Source organism: Callionymus lyra, chromosome 7 (genome assembly GCF_982586985.1).
Source record: "Callionymus lyra chromosome 7, fCalLyr1.hap1.1, whole genome shotgun sequence".
NCBI lineage: Eukaryota > Metazoa > Chordata > Actinopteri > Syngnathiformes > Callionymidae > Callionymus > Callionymus lyra.
Genome location: NC_141824.1, coordinates 14,487,490 through 14,504,440, shown reverse-complemented (window position 1 = coordinate 14,504,440; position 16,951 = coordinate 14,487,490). Strand labels below are relative to the sequence as shown.

Sequence of the window (16,951 nt, the reverse complement as noted above, 5' to 3'; positions counted from 1 at the left end):
CTGCGAGGTATCCCTTGTGTTATCTCAGGGTCCAGGTGACCCAAAGCCCCGAAAATAAATGTGTTAAAGGTATCACTGGTGTTATCTCAGGGTCAATGTGACCCAAAGCCCCGGAAATAAAAATTTTAAAGGTATCACTGATGTTATCTCAGGGTCAATGTGACCCAAAGCCCCGAAAATAAATTTGTTAAAGGTATCCCTGGTGTTATCTCAGGGTCAAGGTGACCCGAAGGCCCGAAAATAAATGCCTGCGAGGTATCCCTTGTGTTATCTCAGGGTCCAGGTGACCCGAAGGACCGAAAATAAATGTGCTTAAGGTATCCCTGGTGTTATCTCAAGGTCAAGGTGACCCGAAGGCAAGAAAATAAATTAGTTTGAGGTATATTTTGTGTTATCTCATGGTCAAGGTGACCCAACAGCCCGAAAATAAATGTTTTTGAGGTATCCCTGGTGTTATATCTGGGTCAAGGTGACCCAACGGCCCGAAAATAAATGTTTTTGAGGTATTCCTGGTGTTATATCTGGGTCAAACACATTTGTTTTTATATTTTATTTTCATTAATATCATGACTATGGTTCTTATTTTTGTCCCACATGGTTATTTCCTCAATCACTTTTATTTATTTTATCCAAATAACTTATCCATAACTTTTGTCATAATCAATATTAGTTTGTTTTAAAAGACAAAAAAAAGAAATATCTCTTTTCAAATGAATGCATGTCTTATTATCGATAAATATAGATGTATCTTTTTAACTAAAATTTTAATATAACCACAGTAAAAAAAATAATTAATTCATTAATTAAAAAGGGATTATAGATTAAAGACCGCCATCTAGTGGACTCTGAAATGAATGACACTGCTTCATGAAGCTTCCTCAAATCAAACGCTTTAGTTGTACTTTTGACTTTAATTAAAGCTTTTTATTAGTTAAATCTGATTTTAAAAAATCCATTTTTGATGCATCTTATTTGAACTCTCTTTTATGTTAAGTTTTTGTAAGTTTTGAGTAAATGTTGGCTCAAGTGGTGGTCAAGGGAGAGAGGACGGAGAAAAGTGTGTCTGGATGAATTATTGCGACAACTCTGTGACATCATTTTGATTTTACATCTCATTAAGATCAAGTAGGGCACCTGAGCCAAGGGAGCGTCTCGCCCGCGGGCCTGATCAAGCTTTATGAACAATTTAATATCTTTCCTCATTTCAGCTCCATCATCATTACCGAGCTAATAAACGCCGGCGACTGTAACCGTGACCCAGATCCAGTTTTATGCCGCGTGGAACAACGTCGCCGCTGACCCGCGCCGGAGACATCGTTCGTCTCGACTTGAACAAGCAATCCGTCATCGCGAGGGTTCGTTTCATGTCTGCGCTCACACTCACTTCAGGTTCTCCTGCTGAGGAAACCACTCTAGTTGAGAAACTATGATGTAGTCGATCGTTTGCTAGTGAAACACAAACATACTTTCAGGAATAAAGTCAATAAGAGTAGAAGCAGATCAAATAATGTCACTTTCCATCGTTAATATTTGATTTTAATCTTCATACATTTCATTCGGACACAATAATCTTAAATGCAACATTGGAGCTGTGAGTTTATTGTGATTACTTTTCCTTTTAAACTTGTGTTTGTTTTCTTTTATAATCATTGTTTATCTTTGGGTTTTTTCAAGGATTATTTGTATTCCTGAATAGATTAGATTGACTTTATTAATCCTTCGGGAACTTGGGTTTACAGCACAAAGCACAAGATAATTTAATTAAAAATAAGAAGAAAGTGCAAATAAAAAGAACAAAGTGCAAGTAATGACAAAGTGCAAATATAAGATATAGATCAAAGGAAGTAATGCAAAAAAAAGGAAATAAAGGAAAACTGATACAAAGATTAACATCTTCATCATAGATATACATTTCTTTTTACATCTTTTTTTAGTCATATATTCGGGTCTTTGAATTTTTTTTACCCCCCTTAGGGTTGACCTGAAGTTTTAATGCAACTATTTTAATATACATATATATATATATATATATATTTTTTTTAATGTATTTAATTTCCATTTTTTTGTCTGCTTATACGTCTATGTTCCTCTTCTTCAGGTGTTATTTCTACAAAGACTTTTCTTGTAGCATTATTTATAAACCATTACTGGACCAACTCTGTTTTTCTTTATTAAATCAATTTTGTTTTGATTTCACAAAAAGTTAATTCTTATTATTATTTAATTTAATTTTCTATAATGTTTTCCATCTTTTCATTGATCTTTCTTTTTATAAAACATTAGATCAATATTTGAGCCACGTTGGAATATCTGGGTTAAAGGTTGTCATTTTCCAACAATATAAAACAAATATATACAATTATAATAATTTAATTAAAGTCTTTATGGATAAAAGGGTGATAAAATTAATTAATAAATGGAAAAACATCCATGTCCAACAATAAAAATGAAAAAATAAATAGATTTTATTTTGGGAAGATACTGTCAGTGGAAACCAAGTAAATAATATTCTATTCACCTGAACTGTTGAAGGGATTCTGAGGCAGTCGTACCTCTTCTCGCAGGTGACCTTTGTCGACCTTGTGTGGTCCCCGGGGCAATCGTCTCTCAGTGACCCTGCTGCGACCCCTGCTGTGGGTGAAGTCCCTCCAGGCTCCAGGACTCCTGCTGCAGACGAGCGTCAGACGGAGACCAGCAGGGATATGAACAAGTCGGTGTGAGTGACAGATCACCGTGTGAACCCGAGATTAGACTCGGAGCGAGCAGCAGATACGTTGCCAGTGTTGCCGCTGTATTGCTCTGGTGTAAAAAATACTGTGTTATATACAAGATTTATTATTAAATAAATAATAGTAATAATATACATTCATAATTTTGAAATTGAATATTTAAAGTTTTTTTTAAATTGGGTTTTTTAATTTTTAATTTGCATTAACACTGACAAATTAACCACATTAAGATTAATAACAAAGTAATTCAAATTTATCATCATAAAAATGTATTTATGATAACATGTACTTTTTACAATTTACTTGACTTTAAGCTTTACTTGTCGATTACATTTGCTGAAGCACAAAATCACTTCAAATACCTCCACAAATCTTATATATGTAATGTTTAACTTTTTTTCTATTTAATTGTACATACATAACAGTTGAATATAAACATGTTTCATTTCTACATATTTCCATTTAAATACTAAATGTATTTATTTTAATTGTTCTTGTTCAACGGTCAAAGGTCAACTCAAGCTAAAATCTAACTCTGCTGACTCACTCACATGTTTCAAATGTTGAAATCTTTCTCTCCAAGACGCAGTAAGTCGCTCATCAAGACCATGTTTTGAACTTATTACTTTATAAAGTTCTCCCCCGTCTGAAATCCCAGCGAACGAGAGGTTACGAGAGCGGAGTCCATTATGACGTAATAATGGCTTCACTCCTCCTGCAGCAGAGAAGATCGCCCTGATGTTTTGGTTTATACAACGAGTACCTTGGACTTATCCCTAGACTTCATGGATTAATGATGTGCGATGACAAACCTTGATACTTGACCAATCACAGCAGAGTGGGTGTGGTTTCGGTAAACAATATTTTAGTGTTTTCAGAGGGCAGGCCTTACGATCATTTTCTAATGTCGATGTTTCAATGAAAAGAGTTTTGTAAAAACAGACGTACAGATGAGTTCAGTAGAGTCCAACATCTTTCACTTTAGACTTAGATTATGTCATCTTGCACTTTCTTTTTAGAGAAACTTTGTTCTTGTTCTGTATGGCTGTTTGTTGGCTGGAAAAACAATTTGAAGGAGACCTCCAGAGAGATCAATAAAGTTTTATCTATCTATCTATTTAAGAGACGTTAGTTGCCTTTGAAGTCTTCCACAAATTAATAATTACTTCCATTTTAAAACTTCTAAATATCACTTCTAATGTTTTACATTAAAAATATCAATATATTATTAAATTTGTACAACAAATGAATGAATAAAAGGAAAACAATTCTACATCTATATCACTAGTGCCAAACTCCTTGGGGCGAAGTCCATTTATGTGGTTGTTTAACCCTCCGGGTCACCTTGACCCAGGGGCCGAACAAATCTGTTTGTGGTATCCCTTGTGTTGTCTCTGTTTTTTTTTCCATTTCTGGAAGCCAGGGAGATCGTTCAACACAAGCACATTTGTTTTCGGACCTCTGGGTCAAGGTGACCCGGAGGAAAAGAGATTATTAATGTCTTAAATAATGAAGATAAATTGAGGCTTCAAGGATGAAAAGATCACACTTCGCTGATACTGTTGGATAAATATCCGACAAAAAGATAATAAATGCAGGAGACATTTCTATCCAGGCGCGTTCATGTGGGCCTGTGGTTGGACAAAGACGAGGTAACCAATCATTGGTGGTGTGTGTGGTCACCTGTCCAAAGAAGCCGACGGTGTCTCCAGGTAAGTCGCTGAGAGCCACGTCGCCGTCCGCCGACGCAGAGAGAAGGAAGAGTCGCTCGTCGTGAAGACAAATCTCCAGGTGTGTCACGCGACCGCGATGCAGTCTGGAGGTCCGGAGGAGTCTCGGAGCCTCAGCTGTGACCCCGTCATCTTTCTCCAGGCAGTAATCCTGGAGACAAAGTCATTAACTTAACATAAGTCCAAACACTCAAGAAGGAAGTTTTGTTTTTCAAGGTCACGTGGAGGTCGACGTGACGAGAACCTGCTGAGTTTTTGCCGAGCGATAAGCTTCATGGACCTTCATTCATCCATCACTTCTGCTTCAACCAGACATCTGTGCACTTTAAATCCAACATGCAGAAGAATCTGCATGACCTCATCATGTGACCTGAGCCTGAATTAAGAACATGTTTGCTACTGCAAGATGGAAACCTTTACTTTTTATTAAAAACATTTGACTACGGTTTGTTCATTAATAAAGTGACTGATACAGGATAGAATCGTTACTTCTAATTCATTATTTTTTGTTTTTTTGGGGGGACTTTGTCTCGTAAAAGCTGTCAATCTGTTCGTTTTATACATTTATTATTGTTTTACTAAAGGTTAGGTTTAAAATGTGTTTAATTTCTTGCTAATTAATTATTTTTAATGTTATATTAACCTCACAATTGTTCTCACAAAATACAATTGTAATTAAATATATATTATTTAAATTGTTTGACCCATGTTCTTTATACTTGCACTTTGACATCCCTTGCGCTTTGTTCTTTTGTTTTAACCTTTGTTCTTCTGAAACTTGCTGTAACTACTATTGTTTGAAATCCAATTTCCAAAAGAAGATTTTCGAGTCTCTTATTTTTATGGATTTATATTAAAAAGACTTTATTATTTATTTGCATTATTATTATTATTTAAATAAACATTTATTACACATTCATATCATGTTTATCGTCAACTAAGTTGAATTTTAAGGACATTTTCTTTCTTTAGGATTTTGTTAACAAAAAATGTTTAAAATCTTTCCCAATAATATTTTTTCATAACTTTTGAAGCTCTTAAAATAAAGTTCACCGAAATATTTCCCTATTTGAATATCAAGTAATATTTTATGAGAACAAATATATATACATATTTCATAAATATTTACATATTTGTTTTCCATCAAGATTACATTTTGTGGGTTCATCCTGTCTCTGACCATTATTGATATATAGAATTTCTTTAATTGTATCATTGTTATAATTTAATATAGAAAAATATTGTGATTTTCTTTTTAAATTATGTTTTTTTGTCAAAAACTGTGAGTTTAAAGCCCATTGCTTGATAAATATGAAAGATTTCCCCCAAAGTATGTATTGAAAAATATTGAGCCTTCTAGTGTAAATATAGTTAATTTACTTTTTCAGAATAAACCTGTGTGTTATATTAGGGTCAATGTGACCCGAAGGCCCAAAACCAAATGTACAGTAAGTGAACGACCTCCACCACTGGATTTGTATTTATGGGAGCCATCTCCCTGTTAATCTTGACCCAGAGACAACACAAGGGATACCGCAAATACATTTGTCTCGGGTCTTTTGGGTCACCTTGACCCAGAGACAACACAAGGGTTAATGAACTTGAATTTTAAATGTTTTCCCTCCTCAAAAATGTGTTTATTCCTCCTTCAGTTAAATAAAAACGCTGCCCGCGGAAGCGTACTTGCATCTACATTAAACACATCCTTTCATCTTCCATAGAACTTGTTGACCGAAATATTTCCTCCGCCAACACCATCGAGTTCAATCACTCATTTCTCCGATAACACAATCGAGTCTTGCCAGGAGAGCAGATTTCCTGCGAGCGGGAGGAAACTTCCTGAACACGGCTACATATATGCATACATTAGCATCAATTAACGTGGCAGCCGAATGAAACGCATCCGTCTCAGTGCAGCCGTTTTCATCGGCGGCGACAGGGTTTGATGCCTGGAGTGTGGAGGCAATAACAACCTGGAGGTTCTTCTGCCGCCGCGAGGACCAGCAGTTGAGATGGATGGTGCAGGTAGAAGAAAGAGAAGGTCTGATCCAGGGGTGTCGAAGTCAATTAGATGGAAAATAACTTATGCTAGAGTGTGTTAAAATAGCTCAACCACACCTATTAACATGTTAAACATTGCTTTTGTTTTAAACTATTTCTTGGTTTTTAGTTGAGAACGGAACATGAAGTAATGTCTTAAGAGGACACGCAGTGGGTTGACTCGGGTAAACTATCAGGAAAAACCCTACGATTAATTTTAGACCAGATGTAACTTTTCCAGTTATTTTCGTCTCTCGGATAATCAATGACTGACAATGGAAATCGGACATTTTTAGGAGAAGGTTCTGTATTAATCTCTCCTTGTACAAGTAAAGTTGTTGTGACTTTAAACCTGGATGTGTAGTTCCAAGTGCGTTTCCTAACACAATCATACTAGGGGCCAAATTATTATGGCTTTCAAGGTTGAAGCACCAAAAAAATGTATATTTATCAAATAAAACTCTGTAACAGGAAGTACGACTTTTCTAGTAACTTAATTTTTCTTAAAGATTGATCTTTCTTAACTAACGTCATGTCTTCGTCCACTTCCATCAGTTTTTTTAATCTCCGATCATTATTTTATCTTAATCTCTGGCCTCTTTATAAGTCACAGTATCAGCATCAACATTTGGATTAAGAGCTAAACATCGAGCTGGGCCACATAAAAGGACTTGACAGGCCAAATTTGGCCCCCGGGCCTTGACCTCCAGTGTTAGCATTAATGTTAGCAGAGCAGAACACATGTTGACAACAATGCATTTTCTTATTTTTCTTGTAAGACGTATAATTGATTAACTTTTTATTCTACTTTTCGCCACAATATATGTTTTCAACTGACGAGACAGAGAACGGCTCTTAGTCCTGGAGTCGACTGGATATAAAATCAAGGAGGACACGAACACAGTCTGGAGATGGAAACACACAATCCAGCTCGATGCAAAAAGAGAAAAGAGAGACGCCGCCGTATTGGAAAAGTTTTCACATTAAGATCGACTTTTGTTCTGATCGTAACCACACGTCTTTGAAGATGATGAGAATCATCGGTTTTCATCGTCTACACTGGAGATGTCAGCGGGCGAGAGGCGGGGGTTTGTGACGACAGATCCAGACTATAGCGCCGTATTCTTAGATCATTTACAACGACAGATGATTCAAAGTCACGTATTAGCTCTAAATATTGTGAGAACATCAACATCTGCTGTTTGAGGAAGAGACTAGAAATACTGACATCATCATTTATTAAATACATTTTAATTGAAAAATAAGCATTTGTTTAGCTGCTTTTTGAGTTTATCTTTTTAAGTGAATTCTTATCTGATGTTTTCGATTGTTTCCCCTCTTTTAGGAATTCTATTATTAATTATAGTTTAAAATAATGTTTTTAGTTAGTTAATTTGTTATTTAAACAAGTTAGTTTTGTCTCATTTAACTGGTGATGATTGCCGTTTTTTTAGATACATAAACTTGATTATTATTGACTCATTATTGATTCCAAGCTGGGAAAAGTGCTATATAAATACAAATTACTTACTTACTTACTTACATTAAATACACACAAAGAGAAGAAATAAACATGGCACACAATAAAATAATTATTAATACACGATAAATAAATAAATACATATTTTTTATTTAAAAAAAAGAATCCCCAGATTGGCATGTCTTGATTTTTTATTATTATTATTTTTGCTTTCTTTTATAAATGTATTCACTTCCTGAAATGTTCAAAGTAAAATCATGATATCAGAAATTTCAAAGTGAAAATTGGGATTTTACATTATTGGTGTGTTTGCTTTTGATCTTGCTCTTTTTTCGGATTATATCAATATATATAACTTTGATTTCTTCATGTGCCCAAATAAAAACATTCATAACATAAGCATAAAGATAAAAGTACTTAATTATGATCAATAAATATATTATAAACTTCATTTGACGAAACTAGCTTTTTCTAAAATAATATTACTGCATTTTTCTTCGAAGTCGAGAGCAAAAATTATTTGACGATTTATTTATTTCTTCGGTTGTTTTTTTTGTCATTTATTTTCTTACACCTTCATTGGTTTTAATATTGAGAGTATTCTTTTTTTTTTTTTTATTAATTTTATTAATTAATGTACTGTATTAGTGGTTTTATAAACATTATATTAGAAGCATAATTATGATAAAAATAACAAGTTTTAAAAACATGCCAAAATAATACCAGCACCAACTAAAAATATGGACGGACATATTAAGAAATATTTCCAGACCTCTTCAAATACATTCTCATATCAGCAACACACCTTCATCTCCTCCCTGAACTCACCTCGATGTCCCACATCTTAGCGTTTCCTCCCCGATCAGCCGTCACCAAGTATTTTCCGCCGGGGCTGACAGCCATGACGATGGACCCGAGTTCTGGATGGTGGGCTGTGAACTGACCCATTAGACAGTTGTGAACAGTGTTCCAGAGCCTGACCACTCCTGAACCTCCGCACGACACCAAGTCTGCGCCTCCTGCGAGGAGAGGAAAAAAAACGGATAATCGATGATTCGCCGTCGAACCCTTGACTGCGAGGCCAGAGTCTCGTTAACTTGAAATAAACTTTGCGCGAGACGATGAACGCTCACTCGTGTCTCGACACTATGGAGGGAAGGATCCGTGTTTTAAGTCGCTTCATTTTCTCTATTGATTTAACGCTGTTGGCTTCTGCTCTCTGGACCGCTGCACTTCCCAGCATTCCCCCTCGACGCGACCCTGGACTCGGCCCTGACCCCGAGTGTGTGTGTAACAAGGCAGAGTCATTTTTTTAATTTTATGATGTGTATTTTTCTCTCTTTTTTTAGGACACAAAATGTTTTTTGACACAAATCAAACTTCTATTTGAAATATGAATTTATCATTGGAAAAGATCGATTAATGTCCTTTTTTAAAGCTGTCGTTTCTGTCAAATGACGCTTTAATCAACAGTTGTTGTGGCCAAAGATGTGGAAGATGATTTCCAAATTCACCAGGAGTAGATAAATGAACGAAAAACACTCTTTTTTACGAGCTTTACAAAAAGAAAAGCTAGAGAGGCAAAAAGACTATAATTAGGGTCGATGCAGAGTCTATGATCCCAGAATCCTTTGCAAGTTTGGTAAATTCTGGTTCCGTTTCATAAAATAAACAAAATAATAGAATTTTATTTTTAAGTATATGAAATCTTCAAGGTCTAATGAAAAAAAAAAGTTTACTAAAAGAACGGCTAAGCAAAAGCAAAACTACAGAGACTACAAATATGGCCGAGTCTACAATCCCAGAATCCTTTGCAAATGTGTAGACTGTGGTTCTGTTTAATAAGTAAACTGTTAGAGAACCATAGCTGTAGCATTTAACCCAAGTGACTATCATTTTTGGTGCATTTTTTCCAATATCTTAACCGGGTGACACAAGCAGTTTTTAACAAATCAAAAGTCTTTATTGGTGTTTGACTAGTGGAGGGAGAAGACGATTTTCTTTTTTTTGCAAAACCTGTTGTGTACTGTACTTTATCAGAAATGTTGGTGACATGGTCACGTGGTCAAAAAATGGATATAAATATATATTTATAGGTTGAAATGTATGTTAAATATATTACCTGCTGCTGTCACATGTGTGCGTCCTGACAGGAACAACAATCTGGTGACCACTGATGAGCTATCGAAGCGTTCTGTAAAAAAACAATAGTTCATGATCAAACGAGCAAAACAACGTCCTTTAAAAATAACAGTAGTTTATGATCAAACCAGCAAAACCACAATCTGTAAAAATATCAATAGTCAATGATCAAACAAGCAAAACAACAATCTGTAAAAATATCAATAGTCCATGATCAAACAAGCAAAACAACAATCTGTAAAAATATCAATAGTCCATGATCAAACAAGCAAAACAACAATCTGTAAAAATATAAATAGTTCATGATCAAACAAGAAAAACAATGTTCTGTAAAAATATCAAAAGTTCATGATCAAACAAGCAAAACAACGTTCTGTAAAAATATCTATAGTTCATGATCAAACAAGAAAAACAAGAACCTGTAAAAATATCAATAGTTAATGATCAAACAAGAAAACTACGTTCTGTAAAAATAATAATAGTCCAGGATCAACAAGTAAACAAAGTTCTGTAAAAATAACAATAGTCCATGATCAAACAAGCAAAACAAGAATCTGTAAAAAATATCAATAGTCCATGATCAAACAAGAAAACTACGTTCTGTAAAAATAATAATAGTCCAGGATCAACAAGTAAAACAAAGTTCTGTAAAAATAATAATAGTCCATGATCAAACAAGCAAACTATGTTCTGTAAAAATAATAATAGTCCAGGATCAAACATTCAAAACAACATCACCATTAATTCTAACAATATCAGACCAAAACAAAGATAAGCCGCAAGTTCATTATTACTATGAAATCAAAATAGCATGTGTTTGTGCATGTGTAACCTTGGTTGTTGCCCCCTTCCTTTCCAGAGGGTCCTTCCAGTTTCCTCAGAACCTTCTCTGTGCTGGTGCTCCACACGCTTATTTCTCCGTGATAGCTTCCTGAAACCATAAGAGCAGCTTTAACGACTAGTTCTCGTCTCAGACAAGACTGTAATGTATTCATGGAGTGAGAAAAAGTCAAAAGGATAACAAGCAATCAACACAAGATTGCACTTCTACTCAGAACGTTGCATGAAGCCACTCGACATTTAACATCTGACTTCAGTCGACACGTTTTCCTTCTTTCATAAAAAGGTGAACGTGGGGATGAAAATAAAAAGGTTTTCAACAGATGCTTCCTTCAACATGGCTTCTTGGGATTTAACTTCTACAAAAGGTGAGAAGTGTTTCTGAAGTACTTCCTCTGGCAGGTCTGAGGTGCTCTGGAAACAACCTACAAGAGAATCTTTCCAGAGCGTCCTGGGTCTGACCCGTGTCTTCTACTCCTTTTTTAAGAGGAACTCGGTTCAGGAGCAATGAAATAGATGCTTCTGTTCAACTCTGAGACCCTCACAGATGACAAAGCTTTACACCTTATCCATAAATTTAATGTAATACATTTTTTCGGACAATTTTCACACCACCCCTTGTTCTCTGAAGCAGGTTTCTTGACGATTTAAAAATACTTCTTTTGTGTTTTTTACACTTTTTAGTTAGTGTTGATTAAACTTACAGACGGAAATTTTTCCAATCAAGCTATTGTTTGTTTTTAACCACAATGTAAAGTCAAGGAAATTGTGTACCTGCTAGCTTAGCAAATTGTTAACAGTGCTAGCTTCAGTCACTTTGTAACACCTACGCTTTGAAGAGTAGAAGTTTGATAGTAGTAGTTAAGTCTCCTATTAAAAATACAAAGTTTATAATATTAAATGAGGACATTAATGACAGAAGATTTTTTTTTTTTTGCAATATGTCTTAAATAAAGTGACTTATGTAATTTACATTGGGGTATTATCCAATCAAATGAAAATATGAACAGGAATCGAAGCAAAAATATTTCAGTGTCTCATATATTGTGGTTTAATTTTAAAATTCATGTCCTACTGTAGATTAATTTTCAGAAAAAATACAATCATATACAAAGTTTCATAGATCGACTCATATCCATCAAAAAATGTCCATTAAAATGAAAAATAGACACAATTATTCGTCTAAAAATCTGATGAAATTAGTTAGAAATATAAAACCTTATTCAATAATAATACAAATAAACACATCATTTAAATTGTATTGGAATTAATTTTAACATTATTACTTTTTTAAATAATGTTTTTGTGTTTTCAATATTTTAAGATTTTTTTTTATTATCCGGGGAAATGTAATAAATATGTAAAGCAACTCCAGCACATTTTTCACTGTATTTAGAAAAGCCTTGTCGCCCAAATGTCTCTGATTTCTGAGTAGAAATCATACATATTTATGCAGTAACTAAGCCACCATCTTAAGCCCCCTTCGTTCAGGAACGTTAATGACCAGAACAACCTCTTGTGCATCTGAACTGGCAGAGAAAACTAGATACTTATATATGATTAAAATCACAATATTCTCAAGAATCTGGTGTTTGATGAGGGAAAAAAAAAAAGTTTCCCTGACATTTAAAGAGTTTAAACTTGAGAACAAAAGCTGCAGGATCTCTCGCAGCTTCCGACACGTGTAGCAACTTCATCGCTCGTCTCGGGTGGAGATATTTAAAGATTCAAATTCTCAGCATCATCTGCCAGAAGAAGAAGTCTTCGTTTCACGGCGTCTTTCTTCTGCGCCATGTTTTGTTTTCTGGATGCTCGGGTTGGAATGAGACGAGCGAAGAAAGAGGTGGAATATAATGTATGCAGGAGACATGTTTCCTGCTGGGTTAGAGAGCGAGCGTCAGAACCGACTGGATGTGGAGGAGAAAGCTTAAGTCACAACCCAAATATTGTGGTGACTGCAGCTCCTTTCAATCACAGGTGATTGTTGCCGAGACGACTGAGTCTGTTCAGATCAAACTTTTAACATTTTCATTTAGCACTTCAATGCGACAAATGTCAATCATTGCTTTAACGCCATATATTAGCTTGAATTCAAAGATATTCGCTTTATTAAGATGGAACAATTATGTGTTATAGAATATTTAAAGCAGTATTATGCAGAAAAAGTCTTATTTTCTGTATTGATTGAATTATTCAATTTTATGGATTTTTTTTATTTTTACAGGAAGTTATTTAATACTCTTGACTGTGAAAATAAGCTATTATTGCTGCAGTACTAATGAAAGTCCACCAGAGGGATTACACGGAAAAACAGGGGGCGGGGGCTTAGTTAAATTAGGAATAATTTATATATACATAATATATATATTATGCCGATAGGATCACAAGTGAATTTAGTAGTAAAGTATTTGAAGCCATTAAATTAAACACGGTTCACCTCCAAAAAAATGTCATTAGAAAATCAGCTGTTTTAATTGACAGCTGGCTGGTTCAATGAGATCTTTTGACACCTTTGGCTCAATGGGAGGGAATTTTGATAAAGAAAGTGAAGCCGGATCTTCAAAAACATGATTGTCTCGCACTTTTTGGGGCAAATAAAGGTTGTAACTGTACTTGTATTAACGGAATAAAATATCAAAGTCAAAGGGGTAATGACAAAAATAATGTTATTTAAATCATATGATGACATTTGCTTCTTAATCACTCCCTAAAAAAAAACATTTCAGTCAGGGGTCTCCAGTAATAGCCATAATTCTGGGTGTGTCCCAAATCGCGCTTACAATTACACTTTATATTTTGAGTGCTGTTGCTTTAAGATTTTTTTTTTTTTTAATCCAAGATATTAGAGTTTAAGCATCAGCAACAATATCAAGAATATTTTGTTGAAAACCTTCCTAAAAACCTAAACATTTAAATAGATTCTTATTAAAGGGCACCTAATGTGCTGATTTAAGTGTGTCATAAACTGTTCTAGGACCTCTATTACACTCATCAGTATGTTTCTTTTTTCACAAAACTCTCATTTAATAAAGATATTTACATTAGAAAATACTCTTAAGCCCCGCCCACTTATGCGCTGTTTTGGCTGGAGAAGAAGTCTCGTCCAAGCAACCACGCCCACTCTGCTCTCATTGGTCACAAAAACATGAGTTGCATTCAAGGACTCACGTGAATTTCAAACTCACCCCTGAAACTCCAGTTTTGTACATTAAAAACGAATACTAAAAATAAGGTTTGCTGCTTAATGTACACATTACAAAAACACCTAAAGGCAGAAGTAACTTTCACCATGTTTACGTGAATATTTATTTTGTTTCACGATTAACATGAAGGTTCTTAACTGATTTAGGGCTTCTAGGGGAGGACGTTTGAACCAGTGTGACGTCAGAATGTTTAATTTAAACCCTAAATCTCGCGAGATTTCAGACGGGAGTGAACTTTATTAAGTAATAACTTCAAAACGGAGCAACTTAATGATACATTTAACTTTTGAATAAGTCAGGAGAGTTAGGTTTTCACATTAGGTGCCCTTTAAAACAAGGAATGTATATTTTATGATTTTATAAATTAAAGATGTACTTTTATATCGTTTTATAATGATAAAATGAAAGTACATTTAAATGTGAAATTCTATAATCAACTAACTGGAAAATGTGGTGATAAAAAAGTTGCCTTTTTTATATTATAGTTCATGTTTCTGTCCAGTTTCAAGGGGAAACAAAAACACTTTTCAAGACGACGAGGGTCTCACAACAAATGGCAGACGGAGGGGCCCCGGACAACTTTTCAATCTTCGCCGAGAGCCTCCATCTCATGACAAGCGTGTTATGAGGAAGAGTGCTGACATTTATTTTGAAGCTATAGAAAACATTATTTATGAGCAGAAACTATTTGCATTCATCAGACCGGCTGCCAAGGGTTTGGTGAGGCTTCAATATGATGACGCCGTTGGCTGAGTGACAGCAGGTTATGAATAGAAGGAGACGCCAAGATTAAAGAATAAACACACAAACACACACACACGCACACACACACAAACACGTGACGAAGACTATGCAGGGAGATATAAATGCGTGTAATTTAAGTGAGAAAATGCAGCCGTTTCAAGATTCGATAAACACACCCTGAACATATATAATTTCCCTCTCTCGCTCCCACTTTGACAACCTTCTCTTTGCAGCTGAATTACACACTCCAACACACCCACACACAAAACAGAAAGTGCACCGTCTCACTTCTTCCCTCAGCCATGGAGGAGACGTCTAATAAACATAGCCTAAATTATGGATTAAATTGAAGGTGTGTGTTCTGTGCCGGCAGAACCAGGAATCAAATAAACTTTGAAGAACTTGTTCCAAATAGTCCTTTTGTTCTCTCTCCCGACTTATAATTCCCCCCCCCCCAAAAAAAAAACCCATTTCTCTTCACTATTCCGAGGATGTTCTTGATCTTATCTACCTCTCCAACCCTTCGCCGACTCTATCTGGTCGACTCATCTCCGGGGCATATGAGCTGGTGCTGCCGGAGTGAAAAGTGAGGAGTTGAAAATTGTGACAAATAGAGAGTTGAAGGTTTGAGGCTCATGCAAGTGGACGACTCGCTGGAAGACGGCCAGTTCAATCTGGTTCATTCTTGCACGAAAGTGATGAGCTCAGAAGTTGATCATCTATTTCCATGAAGTTCTGCTGATGGACCATTTCTTCCTTTAGCATCACCGGCTAACACAAATCAAACATAATTTAAACATTTGGTTGTTTTAAGGCCCATCAATATACATTTACTCTCTACAAATCTAGGTACTTCAGGTGCGTTAGGGTCACTTTGAAAAGGGCCTTAATGAGAAGATAAAGATGTAGAATAAGAAACGAGAAATGATGTGAAAAAAACAAGTTCGAAAACAAAATAAGACCCAAAACTCTGAAGCTAGCAAGGTTAGTTCAGGTGGATTATGGGTAAAAAAAAAACGGAGTTGAAAATATGAAAACCATCCTTATATTATTATATTATTATTAATATTATATATTAAATATGTTTTAATTCCAGTAAAATTTGACCTCCTTTAATTTATATGGGGGTCTTCTGCCCACCTTGTGCCCCCTTCAATTAAAAAAGGATCGAAAATCGTAGTAGCCTTATATTATGTATTAAATATGGTAGAATTTTGGTGAAATTGGTCCTATTTGAATTTGCATGGGGGTCTTCTGCCCCCCTTGTGTCCCCCTACAATTCAGAAAAAGTATGGAAAATTGTAGTATCCTTATATTGTGTATTAAATATCGTATAATTTCAGTGAAATTGGTCCAATTTGAATTTCTATGGGGGTTTTGTGCCCCCTTCAATTAAAAAAGTATGGAAAATCTATGTATCCTTAAAAATATTCGTGTTAAATATGGTTCAAATTTCATCAAAATTGGACCTACTTCAACTTCCATGTCTTCTGCCCCCCATGCACCCCTCTACAATTCAGAAAAAGTATCGAAAAATGTTTTATCCTTATATTATATGTATTAAATATGGTTTAAATTTCAGTGAAATTGGACCTACTTCAATTTCCACGGGGGTCTTCTACCCCCCTTGTGCCCCCTTCACATGAAAAAGTATTGAAAATCGTAGTATCCTTATATTATGTATTAAATATGGAATAATTTCGGTGAGATTGGTCCTACTTGAATTTCCATGGGGGTCTTCTGCCCCCTTGTGAAAAAAAGGACAATCTTAGCATCCTTATATCATATGTAATTAACATTGTTTAAATGTAATTGAAATTGGACATATGACTGACAAAAACTGACTAAAACTGACTAAACTGACTAAAACTGACACCGAGAGGTCAATAGTCTATGTACTGACTTTCAAGATATTGTAGCTATATTGTATATAGGACAGACAAACCTAGTATTTTATATGAATAGACACCTGTAGATTTGTATACGATATGCTACATAATAAACACACAGAGAGTGCATACCTCTGCCAAGGAGCTCATTTCA

The 16,951-nt window shown here is 35.1% G+C and overlaps 1 protein-coding gene across 1 annotated transcript in view; it reads right to left on the bottom strand.

Annotated features, from left to right (window-relative positions):
* Nucleotides 1–4,336: 4,336 nt before the first annotated feature.
* Nucleotides 4,337–16,951, bottom strand: part of LOC148075140 (cilia- and flagella-associated protein 337-like) — a 34,634-nt gene continuing 22,019 nt past the window's right edge. Inside the window, exons 13-16 of the mRNA XM_087794896.1 lie at nt 10,954–11,052; nt 8,808–8,998; nt 4,413–4,610; nt 4,337–4,360 (exon numbers count right to left, since the gene is read on the bottom strand). Of these exons, the coding sequence (XP_087651022.1) occupies nt 4,337–4,360; nt 4,413–4,610; nt 8,808–8,998; nt 10,954–11,052 (512 nt within the window). The remainder of the gene's footprint in view (nt 4,361–4,412; nt 4,611–8,807; nt 8,999–10,953; nt 11,053–16,951) is intronic.